The sequence below is a fragment of the Chlamydotis macqueenii genome, chromosome 2 (assembly GCF_036417535.1).
Source record: "Chlamydotis macqueenii isolate bChlMac1 chromosome 2, bChlMac1.mat, whole genome shotgun sequence".
NCBI classification, from domain to species: Eukaryota; Metazoa; Chordata; class Aves; order Otidiformes; family Otididae; genus Chlamydotis; species Chlamydotis macqueenii.
In genome coordinates, this window is record NC_141557.1 from 79,848,266 (window position 1) to 79,874,033 (window position 25,768).

Sequence of the window (25,768 nt, forward strand, 5' to 3'; positions counted from 1 at the left end):
ATTACTATTACTAATTAAAATACATAATTCCTGAAATGTTAGTTGTTTTTTTTTTTAGTTTAGCATCAAACCACACATACTCTATTCAAATTCCTAATTGGATCAAGGATTACAGGACGTCATAAAGAGGATTGAGTTCTAAAGTTCAAAGGTATAGCTGACTACTTTGCAAATTCATGTTATAATTTAATAACGCAAAATGTGGTCACTGCAATGGGTAAAGTGTTCCACTGGAGGCTATGAAGTAAGCAGCTTATTGACAATTTACCTTTTACCTCCTTAGTTCAGAAGCTGGCAATTACATCATGAACAGCTTTAGGCAACTTCATTGGGATGCAATAGATAAAGCAAGGAACATAAATCTATAATACAAGGAATTATGATGTTATAATCCATTAAGAACTGATTATTTGAAAGAGCTCATTTGTTTACTTCAAGTACTCTTAAAAATCTTTATTAAAAATGTTGTCTTCTTCCCTTAAGGCATAACTGACACCTGTAAGTTACACTTACAGAGGGAAATATTTTGTGGTGTTTTGAATAAGTCTGTTGCAAAGATGTCTGTTTAAAGTACTTGCTTCATCATACTCTGCTCTAGAGCATTAGAACTTTCTTCCTGTTTTTGATAAAGAGATGGCAAATAAGTTAAAACAATTAAATTAACTTAGCTGGAAGATCTTCTGAGGCTCATTGAAAATGTATCTTTTTCTGCAATTAGCTGCCTTCCTACTTCCATTTTTACTAGCTTGTTAAATAATTCCTATTATTTCAAAACCTAACCAGAGTTTTGAATTTCATTTATGACATCATAAACCAGTCAGAGTTCTAATGAAATAGAGAGGCATCTTACCAAGCTACCTACTTCAAGGAGGAAATCAAAATGGTAGCAATTGTGTCTCATGTCTGATGGCTGTAGCCACATTGAAAGAGAGTCTAGAGCCTGTGAGAGTAACTCTATAATGGTGGCTGGAGGGGGACCAAAGATTTGGAGAAAGGGGGAGGAAAAAAAGAAAAATTTCTCACTGTAGCTGTATATAAGAATAGCTCTATTGGTTTCACCTCTGCAGAGCAAGAATGAAACAAGAACAACATATGCTTCCATTGTAATAAAATTAAAGATTGTTCTCCTCATAAAATTCTAATGTAGTTTAAACTATTTTGTCATTAAACACCTTCAGTTCCAAAAATATCTTTCTTTTGTATAAATATAGCAAAAAAGGACTGAAAGACAAGATTACAGATGTAAAAAGGTAATGGCTCCCAACTGAAACAAGCAGAAATGGTGAAAACAGAAATGGCATTGCATAAATATCATTCTTTAAACAAGCTTTTGAAGTGTTTGTTACACAATTAAAATTCAGTTCAAGTTTGACCAAGGTTAAATATTGGACAGAAATTGTAAATGGCAGCTATCCCAAGTAACATTTTTTGCTGTTTAAATTTGCTCTTCACAGGAAAGACAGAAAATTACTAAAATTTATTGATTAAAAAAAAACATAGACAAGCTTTTGATCCATATTACAATTTTTGCTATAAATTTAATTCTGCTGACTTCCAAAAGCAGCTATACATTAATGCAGAAAGACAGTCAAAAAGAGGATTTTTTTTTGCTAAAGAAATAAAATCTCAGCTGTAAAAGATCAATATCTCCTGGAGCAACCAATATATTTGAAGTCTAATTGAGGAGTGCATCAGTTAAAGGTATTCGTGGCTCATCTTCCTTGTCCCTTAAATCTAATGAAATTCAAATGGCATGAATTATTTTTTAGTGTTATTAGGGGAGTTAGCATGACTGAGCAAGCAAAATATAATATTTTCCAAATTTTGTGAAAATTATATTTGAAATCACATTCATATTGTTGGAGATGCATTTAAAAATTTTCTTCTAAGATCTGAGAGGTATACAAGTGATTCACCTGTGGAAAGTGAGAACTACATAGTTGTTTAACAAGCTGAAAGCTAATGGTGAAATGATTAATAGCTTCAGTGATGATTGATCCATCTTCTCCATACCAGAGATTGTTCCAAGAAAACTCATTAAAAAGCATTCCAAAACAAAAATCTGTATAAACGAGAGCAGAGTTTGGTTCAATGTTCCTCCATAGTAAGTTTAATGCAGTTTAGAAGGATATTACACAGATATATGGAACCTTGCACATATTTGATAGTTTTCAGAAAGCTTTAATTAATTTGGTTTGATTTTTTTTGTTTATTTATTTATTTTCTATTGTGGGAAAAAGTTGAGAAGTGATCTTATGGAAGAAAAGGTAGAGAGAGATTTGAGAAAGACTGGTGAAATAGTTTAATTTAAAATTATTTAAAGCCATGTAAAATTATTCTAAAAAATACTTACTTGAAGCCAGCAAAACTATTACAATTATGCTGAGTTCTCAGACCCTGATTTTCACCAAGATTTAGACTTTTTTTCCAATTAGTTTTCCAGGGAATTAAAAGACAAGATTATAACTTTATCTTTCTCCATTGAGTGTTCCAGCTCTGGCAGTGTAGTACAGAACCTGAGTACACAATGCATTACAGAACTAGGACTTTTATCTATTTTCTGTAGTTATCTATTAAAATATTTGCTTCATCTAATTCTTTTTAAACACTTCCTTAATTCCAGTGGTTTTTTTATTTAATTTTTATTAGTTCAGTCTGCTTTATCTCATATTCTACCTTATTTTTAAAGGTAAATGTTATTGCTTTAGTGTAAATTACTATCAAACTCATTACATTTAAAGCAGGAAGCTAAACTCCAACAGGAGTCTCGAGGGAGGGGAAAGACCTTACTAGCACGTACATCCATTAAGCAGCCATGCTTGCCAAGTCCATTAGCTACTTTTCTAACTTTAACAAAATTCATCTGAGTTTTCATTCTGCTGACCTAATTTAACAGGAAGGAAATTCAATAACAGCTCCTAATATTGAAGCATTCTTTCCCAAGAGGAATTTAACAACACTTCTACATCAAATAATAATGTGTGAATAGTGGAATATATGTACTGATGGCAACAAGAAAGTGAAAAAAGAAGAAAAAAAACCACACACACACACACAAAAATGTTATATCTCCATTTAAAAAAAAAACCAAACAAACAATAGCTTTCCAATTTTTAGGGAAACTAATAATATTCTTAAGAGCAAATTTGAAGTTTGAAATTCCTATGGACTTTAAGAAAAAACATTTCTAAGTATCTAAGAATAAATCATGGTCCTTCTCTCTCACTCAGTATACCTTTATTTCTAAGGAATGGAACTATGAGCTGTGATAAATAATTTCCAAGTTGGAAGATCACATTTACAATTTGCACATGCTGATATGATTCAGCATATGTTATTAGCTGTTTATATTAGAATAGATTGTTCTGAGTAGTATTCAAAGTTCACTTACAAATCAAGTAAATGTCAAAGTTTCAGGAGAAAGGAAGAAGGGGTAAATTAAATGATAGATAATCTGCTATTTATTTAGATAAATGGAAATGAACACCTGTGAGTTACTGTGAATAGTCTTCGGACTGAAGTCCTTGAAAGCTATGGCTTTGGAAAGTTCTTTAGTCTTCCAAATGTTGGAGGATAGGGGAAAATATTCTCCTGAGTGAACTTAACTCTGAAGACAAAAGCTGGTTCCTGAACTGAATCTGTTCAGGAACCAGTTATTAACACACACATACACATGCATGCACACACAGAGAGTCTTTTAATTGCGATAAATCACTACATTTCACAGGTTTTCCACTGAAATTTTATTGCAAATTCTTTTAATCAATGTAAGCTTACTGGAAATATCTAAAGTAGCACATCTTTGTCCAACTGAAACACAGAAAGAATTTCTACATATTTTTACATAGCTTCTCTTTGAAAAAAAAAATTAAGATGATAGTGAGCTATAGTATAATATTATTGAAACCAGAGGACACATGGAATCTTTGTGTGCAATGTTACTTATCTATCAAAGTAAGAAAAGAGGAGAAAAAACAAGGGAAGCTTTTTATACTTGGGTTTTCTGCCACATGTGGAAGAATGAACAAGGAACCGTAACCACCATCCATGCATTTTGTTTTCTGTGGGCATGCAAAAAAAAAAACAAAACCCAACCAAAATAAATCCTGATTAAGATTTGCCAAAGCTACACCCTATGAAGAAGATAAATCATAGGTTTTCATGATTTAGTGAAGGAAAACATTATGAAATTATCTCACGAGTAATAGTTGTTACTCTTTAAATGCTGGGAAGGAAGTAAAGTGAAGAGATCCTGGCTAAATTTGTCTTGTTGAAATAACATCTCATGGTTCTGTCAGAAGGAAAAACTAAAAGAAAACAAAGCAAAAAAAAAAAAAAGAAGTGGAGGCAAAACAAATATGAGTTAGGAGAGGCTTGCCTTCTCTCTGCAATATCACTTTCCTTGATGAGATTAATTTCAGTACTTTCCAAAATTAAAGTTATTCAGGATACTTGCAAAACAGGCCTCTATTTTTTTAAATACTTCCTACATTTTAAGGCTAAGTTTGCATCACTCCATATTGCAAAATCATCTCAAGAACTTTTTCTACTTAAAAGTCTGCTTCTTGTCATGTTGTATTTCTTCTGATGCGTATGATGTTCTCTTTTACCATTTAAAACACTCTGGAGAACTAGTATTTCACCATTTCCTCATTTCTAAAACTGCTTTGTGTTGACTTTTCAGTCCTCTTGACAGTAAGATTAATAAAACACTGGAATTCTTGTAAATCAAATCGTGTGGAAAACATCTGAAGCAAAGGCAGCAGTATTTAATGTGCAAGTTTCAGCAATATTAATCCCCCAGTTTATATAGAGAACACTCTTAGAAGTTTCTAAATTGAAAAGTTTTAATAGGGAAAGAGTTTATTATCTCAGGGTACTCTTAGTTTTCTTAGGAAGTGTTTTGACAGCAGTTATCTAACATATTCACAATGTTCTCCCTATCTGGATAACCTTCATATTCCTAACAAGGTTGCTTTCTATGTCACAATGCTTTGTATCTGCATGCTACAGTAGCAGGAATGTTGAATACTAGGGAGTGAATGCATTTCAACTTACATTGTCTCTTCTCTGTTAAATTACAGGATTTGGTTACTATGTACAGTTCAGAGATGAATTGCAGGAAAGTGCTTGGCTGCATCAGCAACTAGATACCTAAAAAGCAAGTCAAGAAAAACAAAACTGTAAACTCCATAGCTGGCCAGCTTGAAAAGCATCAGCAGTGGAGAGCTATGACAATACAACAAGTCCTATTACTTCTGCTGCTCTGGATGTGGCTGCCGCATCCCTGTCCTACAGAAATGCTGTTCAGAAGGACTCCTGATCTCAGACCCAAAAGTTTCGGGGGACGTGCATCAGGGAATGATGGAAAAGCAATTCATCGCCAGAAGCGAGGCTGGATGTGGAACCAGTTTTTTCTTTTAGAGGAATACACAGGATCTGATTATCAGTACGTAGGCAAGGTAGGTTTTTCATTAAGATTTCTGTATAGTGGTCAAGTTTACCTGACTTACTTACTATTTCTACAGAGCTCTAGATTCTGTGTTTTGTTCTAATGGGTAAGAAGCAGATTTCCAGGCAATATGTATATTATTTGTCCTGCTAGAGCCACTAAGTTGATAGTAATAGTTAAAGTTATTCAGAAATATCTGAATGAAACAAATTAAGATATTTTTGACAAATAGAATAATAGAAGCATAGAATAGTTTAGATTAGAAAAGACCTTTAAGATCAGTTAACAGTCCAACTGTTAACCCAACACTGCCAAGTCCACCACTAAACCATGTCCCTTAGCACCACATCTACATGTGTTTTAAATGCCTGCAGGGACAGTGACTCAACCACTTCCCTGGGCAGCCTGTTCCAGTGCTTAACAACCCTTTCAGTGAAGAAATTTCTCCTAATATCCAATCTAAACCTCTCTTGGAGCAACTTGGAGCCATTTGTTCCTGCTCAATCACTTGTTACTTGGGAAAAGAGACTGACATCCACCTCACTACAATCTCTTTTCAGATGGTTGTAAACAGGCTCCCCTGAGCCTCCTGTCCTCCAGGATAAACAACCCTAGTTCCCTCAGCTGCACCTCATAAGACTTGCTGTGCAATGGCACTCAAAATGAGCTGCTCCACAACCTTCCCCATCACCAGAGTCAGACTGACAGGCCAGTAGTACCCTAGATCCTCCTTCCAGGCCTTCCTGTAGATGGGCACCACATTTGCTAACCTCCTGTCAAATGGATTGTCCCTGGTTAGCCAGGACTGCTGATAAATGACTGAAAGTGGCTTGGTGAGCACTTCTGCCAGTTCCCTCAGTACCCTTGCACGGATCGCATCTGGCTCTATAGACTTGCGTGTTTCTAAGTGGTGTAGCAGGTTGCTAACCATTTCGCCTTGGATTATGGGGGCTTCGGTCTGCTCCCTGTCCCTTACTTTCAGTTCACGTGGCTGGGTACCCCGACAGCAATTGGTCTTACTATTAAAGAGTGGGGCAAAGAAGGCATTAAGCACCCCATCCTTTTCCTTATCCTTTGTTACTATATTTCCCTCTGCATCCAATAAAGGATGGAGATTCTCTTTAGCTCTCCCACCAGCAGCAGACTGAGTGCCTCTTCTATACCAAAATGTATTTTATAATTCATTATAAAATTCTTTTTCAACTTTCTCTTTGAAAGTTTTGTGTTTCATACAAGATAATGCATTCTTTTTCTTCAGTTATGTTTGAAGAATGCAGCCTATTATGAAGAAAAAATGTTCTTCATCTTTAACTCTACTTGAACTTCAGTAAACTGCAGTGAGTAAAATCCATTAGCAACCATGTGATAGAAATTAGGTGGTTAGGAAGTAAACTACAATAGAAGTCAGCAGAACTGCACATATAACTGTGCAATATGCCAGATGCATACATAAAGGACACTGGAAGCGTTCTTTAAATTATTTTCTGTTGATGTTCATTTTTTGTCATGTGATTTATTGAAAAATATATAATGTATAATGCCATGGCAATATTCAAACAGGTACAAGGAGTTAATGCAAAACAGTAATTTGCTTGAAGTGGAAGTAAATGTCAGCAGTAATGGCTACCAGTTAGCACCTATGGTTGGTGATAAACACAGAAATTTCATTTTCTATAATCCGTATGTTCAGTTTTCACATGTTTTTTGAACTTGGAAAATACTCCAGAGACATACCGACTTGTTGAAAACCAGAGAATCACAGAGTAGCTGAGGTTGTAAGGCACCTGTGGAGATAATCTAGATCAACCCCTCCACTCAAAGCAAGGTCATTTAAAGATTAATTAGGACTATTTCCAGTCAGATTTTAAATATCCCTACAGGCAGAGACTCCACAATCTCTATGGGAAACCTGTTCAAGTGTTTGACCACCTGCTCAGTGAAAAGTTTGTTTCTGTATTTAAAGGGAATCTCCTGTGTTTCAGTTTCTGCCTGTTGCCTCTTGTCCTGTTACTTGGCACCACTAAAAAGAGACTGAGTTAATCTCCCTCACTCTTTACTATCAGGTATTTATATATGTTAATTATGTCCCTGATGAGCCTTCTCTTCTTCAGGATGAACAGTCCCAGCTCTCTCAGTCTATCCTTACATGAAAATTGCTGCAGTCCTGTAATCATCCTAGTGGCCTTTTGCTGGATTCCTTCCCGTACATCCACATCTCTCTTTTACTGGGCAACTCAGAACTGGACACAGCTTTCCAGGTGTGTCTCACCAGGGTAGAGCACAGAGGAAGCATAATCTTTCTTGGTCTCCTGGTGATGCTTTTCCTAATGGAGACCAGGGTACCATTGACCTTTTTTTTGCTGCAAAAGTACATTGCCGGCTCACGGTCAGCTTGCTGTTCACAAGGACCCCAAGGTCCCTCTCTGCAAAACTGCTTTCCAGTCAGTTGGTTCCCAGCATGTACGGGTACATGGGATTATTATATTATAAAATATTTATTGAAAGCATTAAGAATGTTGCAAGGGGTTGAGAAAGGAAGTGCTTATGAAAATTTACAAAATTTAAATAGTAAGTAAAAATTTAAGAGTGCAAGCTTATGAATGAGTAAACTGCCTTCTTTCCCAGTTTTTATTTGTTACTTTGAGTCTGTAATTTTAACACTAGCATTTGAATGATACAGCCATTTCCAAAGCATGTTGAGAGCCTTGTAAATAGAATCATAGAATCATAGAATGGTTAGAATTGGAAGGGACCTTCAAAGGTCATCTAGTCCAAGCCCCCTGCAAGGAGCAGGGACATCCCCAACTAGATTAGGTTGCTCAGAGCCTCATCCAGCCTGGCCTTGAACATTTCCAGGGATGGGGCTTCCACCACCTCTCTGGGCAACCTGTTCCAGTGTTCTACAACCCTCATTGTAAAAATTTTTTTCCTAATATCCAATCTAAATCTACCCCCCTCTATTTTAAAACCATTACTCCTTGTCCTATTGCAACAGGCCCTACTGAACAGCCTCTCCCCATCTTTCTTGTAGGCCCCCTTGAGGTACTGGAAGACCGCTATCAGGTCTCCCTGGAGCCTCCTCTTCTGCAGGCTGAACAGCCCCGACTCTCTCAGCCTGTCTTCATAGGAAAGGTGCTGCAGCCCTTTTATCATCTTCATGGCCCTTCTCTGGACCTTCTGTAACTGGTCCATGTCCTTCTTGTGTTGGGGGCTCCAGAACTGGACACAGTACTCCAGGTGGGGTCTCACCAGGGCAGAGTAGAGGGGGAGAATCACCTCCCTCGACCTCCTGGCCACACTTCTCTTGATGCAGCCAGGGATGCGGTTGGCCTTCTGGGCCGCAAGGGCACATTGCCTGCTCATGTTAAGCTTCTCGTCCACCAGCACTCCCAAGTCCTTCTCCTGAGGGCTGCTCTCAATCCATTCTCCGCCCAGCCTGTATTTGTGCCTGGGATTGCCATGACCCAGGTGCAGGACTTTGCACTTGGCCTGGTTGAACTTCATGAGGTTGGCACGGGCCCACCTCTCTAGCCTGTCAAGGTCCCTCTGGATGGCATCCCTCCCTTCCAGCGTGTCGATGGCACCACACAGCTTGGTGTCATCGGTGAACTTGCTGAGGGTGCACCCTATCCCAGTGTCCATGTCGCCGACAAAGACGCTGAACAGGGCTGGGCCCAACACGAACCCCTGAGGGATGCTGCTCATGACCAGTCTCCACATGGACATTGAGCCGTTAACCACCACCCTCTGAGTGTGGCCATCCAGCCAACTCCTTATCCATTGAGTGGTCCTTCCATCAAACCCATGTCTCTCTAGTTTAGAGAGAAGGATGTCATGTGGGACAGTGTCAAAAGCTTTGCACAAGTCCAGGTAGATGATATCCGTTGCTCGTCCCTTGTCCCCCGTCATAATAATAATAATATAGTCCCTATATTTGTTTCATACACTTGGCAGGCATGACTTTATGCTTGATAAGTGTTCCAAAGTTCCTCAGTCCAAACCAGATTGATACCTTATTAAAATTTACCTTGCCCACAAAATAAGCAGTATAACTGTATCAAAACACTATACTATTGTACTTGAAAGTGTATTGCTCACAGAAGTCCTAGGAAATAAATAGCTTTGCAGGGCATCCTGAATTTCAAATTATTTAGGCTCCTTCAGAAACCTGCTGATTACTTTTTTTTTATTGCATTATTTTTGAATACTTATGATCCCAAGTTATAAAGTGTGAGTGATGATACTTAATAATTTTCTTCTAGCTATGATGAGTGAAAGAAGACTCTTTAGAGGGAAAAAGGTTAACAGTTTAATAGGCTAACACATCTGCATTAGAAAAAGAGAGATGTTGATAAATACAGAACTACTTTGGCTGAGAGAAAACAAGTGTTTCCAAATGGCAAGTTATAAGTAAAGATAAGTAAAACAGCAAATAAAGAGTACAGAACTGAGAAGAAACTTGAGGAACAGTTAAGACTGCACTTCCACCTTTTTTTGCTCTGGTTAGAGAAAGAAAGTTGCTAATTTGAGCAAGCGCATTTTAGATTGACCTGAGTATATAAAGTTGCCCTATAGTAATTTTCTGACAAGTTTGGGAAAACTGTAGAAAACACAGGCAAAATGAAGAGCATCATAGCATTGTATTTGCACGGGGAGAGTTTTACGCAAAGGAACCAAAAGGAAACAGATTATATGTTGAGCTAAAAACTGACTTCAACTTATTTTGAGTATATAAAAAAAGATTTTTCTTTCAAATCTAAAAATTATACTCTAATAGTTGTCACCTAAAGGAAGAACTACTCTATAACAACAGTGCCTTAATCTATAGCGATTAGAAATAAATTTACAAATAAACTATTCATCCACATTAAAGTTTTTGTTTTCTTCCTTGCCATTTCTTTCATTCTTGCAGATGTTTTTCTTACTTTGCTTTCTGAGATAGATAGTGATCTTTTCCAGCAATTTTTATCACAATAGTTTTATTGAACAAAGGATCAGCTGACATGAATTTTTCAGTACTTCAAAAGACTGAAGTTCTTAGTTACACTGCAGTGTTTTTCTATCTCAAAATATAATTTTTCATATATTTGCACATAAGTTTATTTTTAATTTTGTGTATGCCATATCAGAACTGTAACCAGAAAGGATTATTCTGGCAGTATTTATAATTGTATGCTTTTAAGTACACCCATTATGTCTGACAGTGTAAAGAGCAGAACATGTCAACCTCATTTAACTCCTTTCAGTTTGGGAACCCCAATACAGACAGGATTCTGAGGAAAGAATTTGGAGTATTAACAACGTATGCATACATGACACAGTTTCAAGAACAACAGTTACTGGTTTATAGCCTATTTTTGCCTTTTAGTAACTGTCTGTGCCTATTGACACTGTGGATGATATACTACAGAACTGATACCTGAAGGGAAGTCCACATCCTTAACTTGATGAAGCCTGAAAGACAGCTATCCCAAAAGTGACATTGATTTTAGACATCTCAGCAAGAGCATAGTGTGTAACAGAAGTGTGAATGGAGCCCAGGACAGCTTACCACCCAGTCATAAAGATGCAAAGTAGGGAAGACTCAGATGTTTATACTCTAGTTAAAGTGCGTATGTACTGGAACTAAATATACTGTTTTAAGTTAATGCTGCTTGTATTTCTTCATATTGCTTAGTATTGCTAGTATTGCTTCATATAGTCCATAATCCAATGAGAAGTATTGTACATAGAATTTGGCAACATCAGAGGTAAAAAGATAAATCTTCCTGTAAGTCCATGTTCTGTCCATATAGAAGAGTAAAGATTAGTTAAGATCAGACGTGCATAGAGTTGTCACTGTGGAGAAACAATCAATTTTAAGGAAAGATCAAACAAAATAATTTCCTGAAAGAAATAATTGCCATAAACCATCCTGCACAGGAATTTGAATGGACTTTTTTTTCTGATGCATCAGCTACCAAAAATACTGGTTTTGGAGAGGGTAATACAAAAGAGCATGTTGTCTTTATTTCAAAGGGTTTGTCATCAAGTGGGACAAAAAAAAAAAAAGATCCAAAAAAAAAGTGTTGCTGTTGTAGTAAGATGAAGACTTACCAAACCCTTTAAAAATTTCTGTATTTTGATTTCTGAAGAGTGTTTTTTTTTCCGTAGTTCTTTCTTTTGTCAAGACCTTTGGTGCCATGAGAAACTGAAGAGTAGGATTTTGAATTGAAAGTGCTCATATATAGGCATAATATTTGGTGTGAAGATATGATTGAGCATAAAATGCCTTCCCTTTCAGATGAAGGGAATCAACTCTGTGGCACTGAAGTTCTGTAGAGGTTGAATTTTCAGCTGGAGCAAATTCTTATGACAGGGATCAAGAAAGAAGAAAGGAAAGGAAGAAAAGATATTTTGCAAACTGAATAAGTTAATTGTTATCTGCTGTGTCTAGGACTCATCTGCCGAGGTCCAAGAGGATAGCTTGTCCTTTAACAATTTCCACTTGGGATTTTTTTGGTATAACTCTACTGAATGAAAAGAAAGTTGTTCATAGCTGTGTATCTTCAAAAACCTTATTTAATTGAAGATACTGAAGTCTGGTGGAATTGACACTTAATGAAAAACAGCATTTAGAAAATTATTTCTTTCTCAGTAAGATTTAACACACAGACAGTGAAAAGGGTTAGTCAAGGCACAAATTTATGACAAGGGTATGAAAGCTTGCTTTTGAGGATACGTGTGTAGGCTCCTAGATATTTCAGCACAGGTCAAGAGTGTCAGAGTGAAGTATGTGTTAATTTATTTTCTTTTTGAAGGACTAGATCTTTTCTACCTCCTCTTGTAGACCAGAACACAGGAATTAAAATGACTTCTCAAAACAGATGGTGCAACCATTGCTCTTCCGTAACATCAGAGGCATCAAAAGCTTCCTGTAAGATTGTCCTTGAGGCTGATTGATTCGCAGTGAGTGCTGAAATGAAATTCTTTCTCAGACTCTGTTGGGATCCAGCTTAGTAGAGAGTTTATTACTATAACTGTTTAGATTAATTATTTACTCTTAATTGAAGTGTGCGGAGGGTTTGTATTTTACTTTTGTAAAAGGGCCATTCCTTTGGAAAGCTCAGTGTGTGTTGGAGTTTCTGACTTCTTGCTTTATTAAACAGCAGCAGAAAGTACTGGTGGCAAAGAGCTGACCTGGTGAAATAACAGGTCTTTATTCCCATAAAGAAAGAATTATTTGTTGGCTACTGTACTGGATGTATCCCTACAAGACACCGGGTTTTGCTGGATGACATAGGATAGAATTAACAGACAGTTGATAAGGAATGCAAAGGCTTTGTACACTCCATTTTTATTTTCGAAGAAGATTAAAGGAAGGTGTATCATGACCATAATTTAGAATCAGAAGCTGGGAACTCAAACTGTGATGTAATATGTCAGAGAGATTTTGTGTGTTTCTATGTTTTCATGATGAGCACACTTGAAGTTGCAGCTAAGTCAGACTTTTTTTCTGACTGCAGGAGATGTCTACAACAGTAGCGATAGTAGTTACAATACAAATAATTCTTGGTTCTGGTGTGAATTTGATGAAATGTTAAGTGATAATGAAACTGAAGGGTCAATATGGTCCTACTAGTCACTGAAGTAGGTTTCCTGCCACTGACTTTCTCAGTCTCTGACGAAACTATTTTAAAATGTTTTACTTTTTTTTTTTTCCCTAATAATCCCAATAGCAGTGATCTGCCATTTTGAATCTAATTTCTAAAAGAGACAATTCTGCTCTGTGCAAACACAAAGTGCAATAGCATTGATCAGTTGTCAGGAACATTTAGAGGGAAGATAGTCAAAGCTACGGGCAATGTTTCCAGTAGGTATAAAATCACCAGTAAGATGCTTTTTGTTGCCTTTACAGAGAAGAGTTATAGCTCTCTTGGGTGATTTCCAAACTCAGAGTTTGTAGATGGTTATGCATTGCACTTAAAATGGCATCGTGTTTAAAAATAGTATGAGAAATAGGGAAGTAATTTAGTCTGAACTCTAGAGCTCCTTTCAGTTCAATTACTCTTTGAATTTTAAAATTGTATCTGCTTGTCACAAAAAGATACTCCCAAAAGTAAAGAACTTATAGAACAGAAATGATTTCTTTTCAAAGCTATAGCTCAGGAAAAGTGGAGTCCATTTGATCACAGTATATTCGTTCACTCAAGGAATTAAGAAACATAATAGAAAAGGGCACTTTTAGAAATGTTTGACCTACACCTTGTTTGAAATGATAAATGTACAAATAGTCAAGTTTCAACAACAACTCGATGGCTGATGCTTTAGGGCTGTTTTTTTCTTTCCTCTCTTGATTTTTTTTTAAAATCAGATGCAGATGACCTTTTAAATATCCTACATACACTGAGAGCAAAGAAGAGCCCAGGGTAATACTGAGGGAAAATTGGTGACTAGCAACAAAATACCCATGAGGGAGAGAGTTCTAACAAGTTAAAAGGTGATGTTTACCCTTTTAAAATGTCTTCTGGCTGGAAGGTTTCCCTTATATTTATAAAAGGGTTTTTCTTTTTTGTCTTTGAAGATAATTAAAAATAAGGGGAACCAAAAAGGCTGTAATGGCAAGTTCTTTCAAACCCTTCAATGACTTCTGTTTTGAGGCAGTAAGAAGCTTTACAGTCAATGTATCTGAAGTCCTTTGCAGTAGGATTTGTTTGCAGGAGTAAACAAACATCATTGTCCAGCTCATCAGTGTTACTTTCCCAGACTAAATTATTTCTTTTTCCTGAGTCTTTTAACAGCTATTTACCTGACAGTGTTAAAGGAGAACTAGTCCACTGAGGGGAAAAAAAAATGCCCTCTAATTTAATCATATTTTGGTCTGTAGCAATTTTAAATGTGCAACCATAGATGAGTTCATACACTCTTCAAGTCTGAGAACAGAAACTGTCTCGTTCTCATTTCAAAGATCCAATTCAAAGACCATCCAGTTGCCTGAAATGCCAGTGCAAGATAACTTACATGTCTGAACACACTCAAAAACTTAGAAAGGCATTAGTGAATAATTAGATGGCTTTGGATGGGGCTCTGAGCAACATGATCTAGTTGAAGGTGTTCCTGCTTACTGCAGGGAGGTTGGACTAGATGACCTTTAAAGGTCCTTTCCAACCCAAACCCTTCTATGATTCTATGAAATAGACTCTATGCAAATATCTAGATGGAAAATATAAGCTGAAAGAAGGAATGTCATGTTTTGGGATATTCATGACAAGGTACTTTTGAAAACTATGTAGTTGCAAAGATTTCTGCCTGCACTGTAAGATTTAGATGGCTGAGCACACAAAATTTATGTATGTGAGTAAAAACTCTGGATAATTCCAAGAATATGTAAAAATTGAAGAAAATCTTAGTGCTCAATTGCAATTCTGTTCCTCTGTTCTGTGCCCTGTTTCCTAGTTGTAGAAAAGTCTTGCTCATTCATGTTGGCTTACATGGATACTCTATGCCTTTCTTCTGTTTCCTACAGTCTTCAGTCCAGTTATGCTACCTGGAGGTAGCATTATATTTTTTTTACACATAACGCAGACACACCTCAAATTAACTTTTCTTGGTTCATTTTTATTTAGGCAAAATTGTAGGTGCTGTCTCTGCGTCTGAATTTTAATTTTTTTCCTTTGAGCCTACATTTCCTTTCAACTTGCCTACATATACATCTCAAAGCAGTGGTGAGAATATATCAACATATTAGGTTTCTTCTTGATGTAAAGTTCGGGGTAATCATATTGTCCTTCACTGCCAATATTTTTGTGACTTCTGATTCATTTTTATTACCCAAATGATAGTTATATTTTTTAATAATTCTCAAGAAAGTGATACTTATTAGGACAACAAGGTTGGAAATAGGGATAGGACTTGATGATCTGAAATATTTTAGAGTGAAACTATGGTGGTAAAAAACCAACCAAACAAACAAAAGAAAAACCACCAACCCAAAACCAAAAAACCTACTTTGTAGAAGAACTTGGAAGTTTGCCATTCCTAGTATTTCGTAAAGTGTCTGCATGATGCAGTAGAGATGATCACGCAGAATGCTTTATTTCTTCCTCATCCAGAAATAGGTGAGTAAAGAAACAACCTCTGTTTCTTCCCATTTAGTTTTGAAACTGGTTTATGTTATGCAAATACATTTTCAGATTTTCTTACTAAAATGTTTTAATAGTTTTTTGTAATTATATATAATTTAGAAATACTTATGCTACAATATAGTGATGAGTTGAATAAATTAAACGTGATATGCAGAGACATGAGTAGTAATAAGGATTTCTTACTTCTATATTAAGAACCCCATCTTCCAATGAGAACTTTTGCATATCCTTTTTTGAGATATGGCATTTAATGTAAAATATGCATAAACAAAGTTTAAGTCTCCATCTTTATGATTGCTAATTCCACTACAAATGGTATCTTTAGGAAGTAGAAATATTTAAGAAACATTATTTTAGAGTGAATATAATCATTAACAACCATTACTACCTAGGCAATCTTGGTAGTAGTAAATTATCTAGCTTAGTACTAAATTATAAAAAATATATTGATATTTTAAATTGAACAGTAAGAAAAAATGACTAATGCAACTGTGTAAGAGGTGAAGTAAACAGAAAAAAAATGAGAGTTCTATGTACATTTTATGTTTTAAAGATTAGGAATTTAAAGAAATGTCATTAAAAAAATCCATTTTGAGGAAGGAAACAGAAAAGACAGAGGGTAATGCAGTGGCAGTGTTCCAGGCAAATTACTAAAATTTAGGAAAACTTTTAATAAAGTGGAAGTACTTATGAGATGCTAAATTTCTGTGTGTCCTTGTTTCAGCTGGGATTGGGTTAATTTTCTCCTCAGTAGCTGCTGGTTTTTTGGATTTAGTACAGGATTTGGTATGTGAAGAATGTTGATAATACAACATTTGGTATGTGAAGAATGTTGATACTATTAGTTGTTGTTAAGGACATTTTCCAGCTTCCCAGGTTTCGCTAATGTGCAGGTGCAGGAAGCTGGGAGAGATATAGCCAGTACAGTTCACCTAAACTGGCCAAAGAGAATATTCCATGCCATAAACATCATGCTCAGTATATAAGTGGGAGTTGGCTGGGGGACAGCTCTCTCTCTTTCACTCCTTTGCTTATCGCTCAGTTTCATTTTCGTTGATTGCTACTTGGGACAGACTGTATTGGTCATCAGGTGGTGAGAAAATTGTACAATGTTTATTTTTTTATATTTTAGTATCCCTATATTTTTTTTGTTATTATCATCTTCCTTTGCTATTCTAGTAAACTGTCCTCATCTCAACCTCTGAGATTTTCTTTCTTCCTGATTCTCTCCCCCATCCCCTGAGGAGGAGGGTGAGCAAGCAGCTGTGTGGTATTTGATTGATGACTAGGGCTAAACAAATAGAATATGTGAGCTTCAAAAGAGGCTAAATGAGTATAGCCAAATAGCAGGGAAAAAAAATCATCTATGAGGCAGGAAAGATATAGGATTTTTGTAAATTGATATTAATTTATTTACTTGCAAAATTTCACAGAACTCTCCACTCCTTTTGTTGTTTAAAAATATCTCTCACTTGTAAACTCCTGTGCAGGAATATGGCCACAGTGATGCTACTGAGGATGCCAGCTCCACAGAGGATTCCTCAGAGGACTTAGAAATACCTTGAGCAATCAGCAGGATGTCTTATGTAATTCAAAAAGGACAATGAGTCTGCTGTATAAATAATACAGCTGGAAGATAAAGGAAGTGACTGCTTAATTATCTCTTTAGTTAGGTCAGGTTATGTGACAGACAATTCCCTATGTGTCAGGAGTGGCATGTTTTCTAATAATTAGAGGAATATCAAATAGTGTGACACTTAAAAGACCTTCATCGGATTAATCAAGGCTTACAATTACATGCAGTAATACTGATGTATTTGCTAGGAAGGGATAAAGACATGATATAGAAAACAATGTCATTGAAGGAGGAAGGAATATTCTTTCAGGTGTTGTGTAAGACTATGCACCATAAAAGAGAACTAGGAAGTTTTCTAGGAACAGTGTAGAATTATTTTTACTGCCAAAAAGAAGAAAGTAGGAGCTAATAGTGCACAAAGCAAGAACTAAAGCTTCATGAAACAGGAACTAATCCTGGAAAAAAAAGAGAATGCAAAAGCTCTCTGTGGTTCTACAGGCAAACAAACAAACAAAAAAAAAGAGAGTTTTGGTACAAATTACATAAATGACAAAGAGGTAATTTATGCCAAATGAAGGAGATTTGAAAAAAAAACCAAACAACAAAAACAAAAACAACAAAAAAACACACTACAAAGAAAATTCAAACACCAACAGCACAACTAATATAGTATGGGTTTTTTGGAAACTAGGAAATGGGAGATTAGGTAAGGAGTGCTTCTGATGTTTCACAAATGCCACAGAAGCTTTATGGAAATATTGACTGGACCTATCAGCTACTTACCAGAGTTCACATAAGTGAGAAATAATTTTTCATCAGTAATGTGTTCCACAGAACACATTTTTCAAAACAGCAATTAATCTTGCAATGAAAGGTAATTGCTATGAAGTACAGTTCTTAATTGGTAGCACTGAAGATCAAGATGGGTTTTCTATCTCCCGTAAAGGCAATTGAGTTCACTGGGTTGATGACGCTGTCTTGTATGTATACACACATATCATGTAATGCTCTCTATGACTTGTGCCAAGATTTATAGCCAAATCTGGTTATTTTGGTATTTTACAGTCTGATAGAGGAATAAAATATGCTCCTTTGGTAGGAGAAATTTGAATTTATATTTTAATTATAGCTGCCTGCCCAGTCTTAATACAAACATAATTAAATTCAGTTAAATTTCCCTATGTAATTGCATTTCACTCTTGAATTGAGGTGCCCACAAGATGTCTACAAGGCACCATTGTGGACAAATCTTCCAAACCCTGTTCAGGAAATCAACATGCTGAGATTCCCCTCGTAAGTACCTGTATACTAATGCACACAGTGTGGGGAATAAACGCAATGAGTTAGAGGTTTGCATGCAGTTGAAGGGCTGTACCTTGTTGGGATCAAGGAGACATAGTGGGATGGTTTCCATGATTGGAGTGTTGCAATGGAGAGATATAGGCTCTTTAGGAAGGACAGGAAAGGGAGACAAGGAAAGGAAGTTGCCTTTATGTGAGAGAGCAGCTAGAATGCATGGAACAATGCTTGAGGATGGAAGAGGAGGCAACAGAGAGTTTATAGTGTCTCTGGCCTTAGAGATATTCAAAAACTGTCTAGACATGATCCTGGGTAACTGGTTCTAGGTGGCCTTGTTTGAGCAGGAGTGGGTGGAACAAGATGGGCTTCAGATGAACCTCAACCTTTCTGTAATGTAATTGTATACAATGATTTAAACTATAACTTCTTTACTTAGTAATTGGTGCATAAAAAGGAATTTTCCTGAGAATACTAGTCTTTAGAATAATAGATTTAATAATTTATTTAAAGGAGAGACAAATTTGATGGGCAAATAAAAATGTGAGTTACATTTAAGGGTTTATACATATTCCACCTCTCTTCTCTCACAGATATACCTTTAATACCTCGACTACCCCTGCAGGATTATAAGGTACAAATATATCTCTTCTGGACTATGCCTCTATTACATGAGTAGCCCCACTGATCTCACTGGGATATAAAATGAAGCCAGGATTGATTCAAGACATCTTTGTCCCTCATTGACTGAAATATTTTAATGTTAGTTCTAGCATCAGTTCAGATTCATCAGTAGTTTCCTGAGACATAAAAAAAAATATGCCTACTGTCCTTCTTTCCCTGTCTTCCCTTCCTCAGGATTAAATTTCAAAGTAATACTGTATTATGATGGATATCATTGTTTTGGAAACTATTAAAATGTCCCCTTACTATTTTTTATTTCTTAATTCTCATATATACCCTCCACCTTAGATGAAATTTTCCACTGCGTGGGTTGACAGATATTGTCATTTGGTTTCTGTGGTATATTTTTTTGTTGCCCATAAGCATACATCTTTCAAAGATACATATACTTTAGAATATCCATGATGAGAAAATGCACACATAATAAAGGTAGAAAAATCTTCATAGCTCTCATCAATTTACATGTTACAGTGATTTCATAGAATCATAGAACAGTTTGGGTTGAAGAGGATCTTTAAAGGTCATCTAGTCCCAACCCCCCTGCAAGGAGCAGGGACGTCTCCAGCTAGATCAGGTTGCTCAGAGGCCTGTCCAACCTGGCCTTGAACGGTTCCACAAATGAGGCATCTACCACCTCTCTGGGCAATCTGTTCCAGTGTTTCACCATCTTCATTGTAAAAAATTTGTTCCCTTTATCTAGTCTAAGTCCACTCTCTTTAGTTTAAAATGATTACCCCTTGTCCTGTTACAACATGCCCTGCTAAAAAAAAAAGTCTGTCCCCATCTTTCTTATAAGCCCCCTTTAAGTACTGAAAGGCTGCAATAACATTTCCCTGGAGCCTTCACTTCTCCAGACTGAACAACCCCAGCTCTGTCAGCCTATCCTCATAGGAGACGTGCTCCAGCCCTCTGATCATCTTCATGGCCCTCCTCTGGACTCACTCCAACAGGTCCGTGACACAGTACTCCAGGTGGGGTCTCACCAGAGTGGAGTAGAGGGGAAGAATCACCTTCCTTGACCTGCTGGTCCCGCTTCTTTTGATGCAGTCCAGGATTAGTTTGGTTTTCTGGGCTGTGAGTGCACATTGTTGGGTCATGTCCAGCTTTTCATTCACCAGTATGTTCAAGTCCTTCTGTGCAGGGCTGCTCTCAATCTCTTCATCCCCCAGCCTGTATTGATACTGGAGGTTGCTCCAACCCAGGTACAGGACCCTGCACTTGGTCTTACTGAACCTCATGAGATTCACATGGACCCACTTCTAGAGCTTGTCTAGGTCCCTCTGGATGGCATCTCATCCTTCAGGCATGCCAACTGCACCACTCAGCTTAATGTCATCTGCAAACTTGCTGAGGGTGCGCTTGATCCCACTGTCTATGTCATTCATGAAGATATCAAACAGCACCGGTTACAATACGACCCCTGAGGGACACCACTTGTCACTGATCTCCATCTGGACATTGAGTTGTTGACCACTACCCTCTGGATGCAGCCATGCAACCAATTCCTCATCCACTGAACAGTCCAACCATTGAATCCATATCTCTCTAATTTAGACAGAAAGATGTTGTGGAAGACTGTGTTAAATGCCTTACAGAATTCCAGATAAATTACATCCATAGCTCTTCCCTTGTCCACTGATATAGTCACTCCACCACAGAAGGCTATTAGGTTGATTAGCAAGACTTAACCTTGGTGAAGCCATGCTGGCTGTCTCAGATCACCTCCCTGTCCTACATGTGCATAGTTTTCACCCAGGCATAGAGGTGAGGTTAACAGGTCAGTAGTTCCCAGGGCCCTCTTTCTACTTTCTACTTTTTTAACAAATGGGTGTAATGTTTCCCTTTTTCCAGTCACTGTGGTGTTCATCTGACTGCCATGACTTTTCAAGTATCATGGAGAATGGCTTGGCAACTACATCATCCAGTTCCCTCAAGACTATGTGATACATCTCAGCACGTCCCACAGATTAATGTATGTTCAGGTTCCTCAGGTAGTCACAAATCTGATCTTCTCTTATAGAGGGAAAAGAGCATAGAATTCCTTCTGCCATTACTAACTTCTTGTTGGTGAAACATATACCTTTCATGTGTTATACTTCCCTGTAATTTTGATTTGATTGTCCTTAAGATGCTACTATTGGATAGAATCTTACTCTAGAAATATCCTAGTGAAATATAAAACAAACGTATATGTGCTAAAGAATATTGTAGAATCATATTCAATTTCCATTTTAGATGGAAACAAAGACAATCTTGTTTAACATGTTTTTAAATGGCTTCCAGCAATAGGCGAAATGAATTAAGCATCACTATTCTTACTGCTGTTCTGCATTTCTTTAAAAAAAAATACAATGCTTTTTATGTACATTAGGATATATACAAATTAACGCTCTTCTAGTGGTTATTTTGTTAATATTAGGCTACTTGAGAAAAACATATTTAAGCTATAATTTAAAAAATGATTGTTAAAAAAAACCTACCTAAAATTGCTTCTTAATTACCTCTTTGTTGTCATTAATGCAGAGAGCATGAGGATTAGTTGTGACTTTTCTTTAAAAAAAACCTCAGCACTAAACAGACAAAACCCAAACCTTTAGATCATAAAAAGTTATTCTGAATTTAGTAAATTAAATATATGTTTTGTTTTATCATATTAGACTTCCTAGTCCATTCCTTGGTGGAACAGAGAGATTGATCTGGAAACTACTTAATTCTTTGTACAGTATTTAGTATAGATTTTTATTTTAGTCCAGAATCAGGCAACGAACATAAATCATAAAAAATATGCAGGTTAAAAAACAAAAAAGTCTCAGGAAAGTCTTATCAGACATATTTCAATGCTGAGACCATAGGTTAGAGTACAGAGGCTACTCATGGAAGTAGGAATATAGGCTTTTGCCACGTCAAGCTGAGTAGGAGTAGGACCAAAAAATGTTGCTTCCTTTAGTCCAATTGTTTAATGAATGGGAACCTGAAGATCAGACACAGGTCAGGTTGTTTTTTTTTTTTTTCCCTTTAACACAAGAATTTCTTCTGGTTATTCGTATCTAGTCATCTACAGCAAGTATTAGGCCAACCTGCCAGAAAGCAAGGGCACTTCAGTTTGTGACTGTTCTCTACTTTCTATCGTCACCTGATGTAGAGATTGTATTTATTATATATATATATATATATATAGTATATATTAAAATTGGAAGAGAACATGCAAATTGGATCATGCAAGAACTTACAGTGTATGAAATCCAATTAGTCTCTAGTTCACGTTAGATCAATGCTTGTGTGTCTTCTGCAGTGGAACCTGTAGTGGTCTAATGAAGCTGAAAGTTTCTTGTTCTAGCTCTCTGAATATCTGCTGAAGACCTTGGCTGAGGAGGGAGTTTGATTATTGGCATATTGACTCAGTACATCTATGTAAGACTATCTGCTGCTTATATGAGATATATATATATATATATATATACAAAAGAAACTATCTTTCTCAGCTGAAATCCTAGAAGATTTTGCCAGTAACAGAACCTTTACCTTCTCCAGATTGTGAATCCTCCCTTTAAAATAAGCTACAATGATAGGCAAATGATGCAAGTCCAGCTATTAGAAAATACCTTTGCTGTATGTAATTTGTGGAAACTGAGAATCTTGCAGATGATATAACTTGGTCATTACGATTGTAGGGACCAAGGAAAATAATATTCATAATGCTGTGATAGACATTGCTTCACCAGGGATGTGTAAAAGGATTCTAAAAATACAATTACTTTTAATTTATCTCTTACTCCTAAAACATTGCTGGGAACAAATAAAAATCTTAAACAGGACAGAAATAGTAACAATGATTCTTTTGGATAATGAACCAAGTTATAGTAAACTACTATAATCTGAAAATGCGCTGCAGACTGGAATTTTTAATTTGTTTGTTGCATCTTATCAGCTAGAAAAGAATTTCAGAGCACTCCTCATCTTGCATTATTTGTTATGCTTCCATTTTAGTTTGCTCTCCCCTTGTCTTTCCCAGTCTCATAAAATTTTCACTTTGAAGTGTACCATTTTCCTTTCCACCTGTCTCCTGTTTTAAATAACACAGAATAGCACAGGACTGGCAATCAAAATATAACTGAGTGAGAAAATTAAATGTGTGACACATCTCATTAAAACTTACTGTAAATTCTTGCATCACTGAAGAGAGTTTATTTAAATGTTACCTTAAGGATAAATTGAAATAAGTGAATCTCCTTGGTGAGTAAAATCTGGCTCAAAGCCAGGACAGTTAAATCTGTCAACTAAGAGAATGCTGCACAGTGAGTTAGCAAAGGTCTGAAAATCTTTTAGAATAAGTGCAGCTAATGTTAAACAACCGCATCATTTAATAGTTCAGTCCATGATGCTTAAAATAAATATTTTCCTTTTGGGAATTCTATATCAATAATTATCTGCTGATTTCAGACAAAATCTGCCCACTGTAGTGATTATATTTGAAGAGACTGTAATTATTATTCTACAAAGTATCCAGTGAAGGTGCTAATATTATAATATGTCCTGTAGAAAACATAGAGTGAACTTGTGAATGCTTCCACAGGTGTATTTTGGCATCATATGGTTAATACGTTTACTTAGAAAAGAGCTAACAGGTTCGATTTGCCTTGAAATTTGTCCTCAGAATTAGGAGAAATTCAAGATTTGTTTCAATAAAATATACAAGATAGAGTAATTCAGGAGTGTACTGAGGTCTTATTCTTACTATGATACTTGGATTAAACTCAAATGTTGTCAAATACATTGTAGAAGAAAGTAGAAGAAACATTTTCCTAGATTATACAAATAAAAATCACTATTGTAAAGTAGGAGAGTAAAAATATGTTTAGTGAGGTAACACTGGAATAGTTTGTCATTTGGTAAAGACTGCAAAAAACTGTAAGCTGTATTGGAAAGTCTCCTATAGATTATAGCATATTAAATTAAGATAAAAAAAAAAAACTTGAACTGTATTAATGCCTACAGTAAGAATTCAAACTAAAACCTGGTTTGTTAATGCAGTCATATTCATGTCTTTAGTTTTCTGAATACCAATCACTGAAAATTCATAGAAGAACTTCTGAATCTGAAATTCAAATAGAAATAAGTGTGATAAATCTTAAAGTCTTTATCTGTCATTGTCATAAATCATTTCAAATTCCAGAAGTATTTTGTATGATAAAATGGGTCTAACTAACCTAATCTTGCTCTCTGCCTTTCACAGTAGCGTCTTCTGCCTTTTTTGATGAAAATAGGATTAATACTTTGTGTGTTATTAGAAAAAAAGTCCACAACCTTAATATTCAATTAAGATATTTCAAGCTTGGGTAGAATTCATGGGGTGGAGGGGAAAGAAAACCCCCACTCTCTTATAATTGGCAGGTTTGATTTGCATCACTGGAAGTCAATTAACATCGAATTCCCACATTGTAATTTTCAAGTCATTTTTTAAAGTAGAATTATTATGTTGTTCACCTAAAGTCTTCTGAAAGATCTTTTATGAAGATCTTTTACAGTTCTAAAAAGATATTGAGCTGAATTTGATTGTGGCATCTTTTTATTAACACATTTTATTTATAGTTGCATTTACCTTGAAGAATAAGGTATTATATTTTAATTGACTCTGTTTTTATTGTAATTCAAGAAAAAAAAATAAAAATCCATCTTTAAAATTCTCTCTGTCTTGGACTGGTAACTCAGTTTCTTTTTCAAGTATTCACATAACACTCCATTTTGTTATCCTCTCTAAATATTCATTATCTTCTGCTAAACAATACCTTCCTTTTTCATTCATATGAAATGCTTCTCAATTTTAAAATGTATTCAACCAGTTTAGATTGATGATCAGATATGCAAAACTGTCTTTCATAGTAATTGCAATTCCTGTATGATGAAACAGGACTATATAAAATAAAACCAACAGATATACTGACTTAAAATGAGAAAAATTATATATGAAGTACATACACTGCTGGCAGCTGAAAAGGGGAGTATTTCTGTGGAAGAACAGCAAGAAATTCACTGAAATAAGAGTTTGCAAAATATCAGTGACAGATATGAAAACAAAGCCACATCTTCACAGCTGATCATTTTGTGCAATAAAATTGTTAAATGAAACAGATGTCTCTCCATTTCTTTGCTTGGCTGACATGTATCACAGATGCCCATTAGCCAAAATATCTATAGGAAACACTTTATACTAAAAGTAGCAGAGAAATATTTCACAGGACTTTTTTTAAATACTAGAGGAAAATGACAAAACTTTGTGGGGCTGGTCGACGTACTGTTCATGCATATCAGAGCTGGGTAAAGATTCAGTGTCCAAGGCTGTCAAGCACATAAGGTGGTTTGTAGCCATCGTGATTCTTCTGATAACATCTGGATTGAATTAAGAGCTAAGAAAATTAAATGAGAGGTATTCTCTTTCCTTACTTATATATAATACACATCTTCACTCCTTTAATTATGTCCATAAACCCTGTTCATTGTGTCTATAGCTTTGTGTTTCCTGATCACCCAAGAAGACCTGAAATGTCATTCTGAATTCGGAGTTTTTGTACAATAACTGTGGACTGTTATGTATATACAAAAAAAAATTAAATTTGATTACCAATTCAAAGTGAAATT

The 25,768-nt window shown here is 36.0% G+C and overlaps 1 protein-coding gene across 3 annotated transcripts in view; it reads left to right on the forward strand.

Annotated features, from left to right (window-relative positions):
* Nucleotides 1-25,768, forward strand: part of CDH10 (cadherin 10) — a 98,924-nt gene that overhangs the window by 36,489 nt on the left and 36,667 nt on the right. For all 3 annotated transcript variants that reach the window (XM_086741963.1, XM_086741962.1, XM_086741964.1), the window contains exon 2: nt 5,085-5,462. In XM_086741963.1, the coding sequence (XP_086598089.1) occupies nt 5,232-5,462 (231 nt within the window). In that variant the 5' untranslated portion in view covers nt 5,085-5,231. The remainder of the gene's footprint in view (nt 1-5,084; nt 5,463-25,768) is intronic.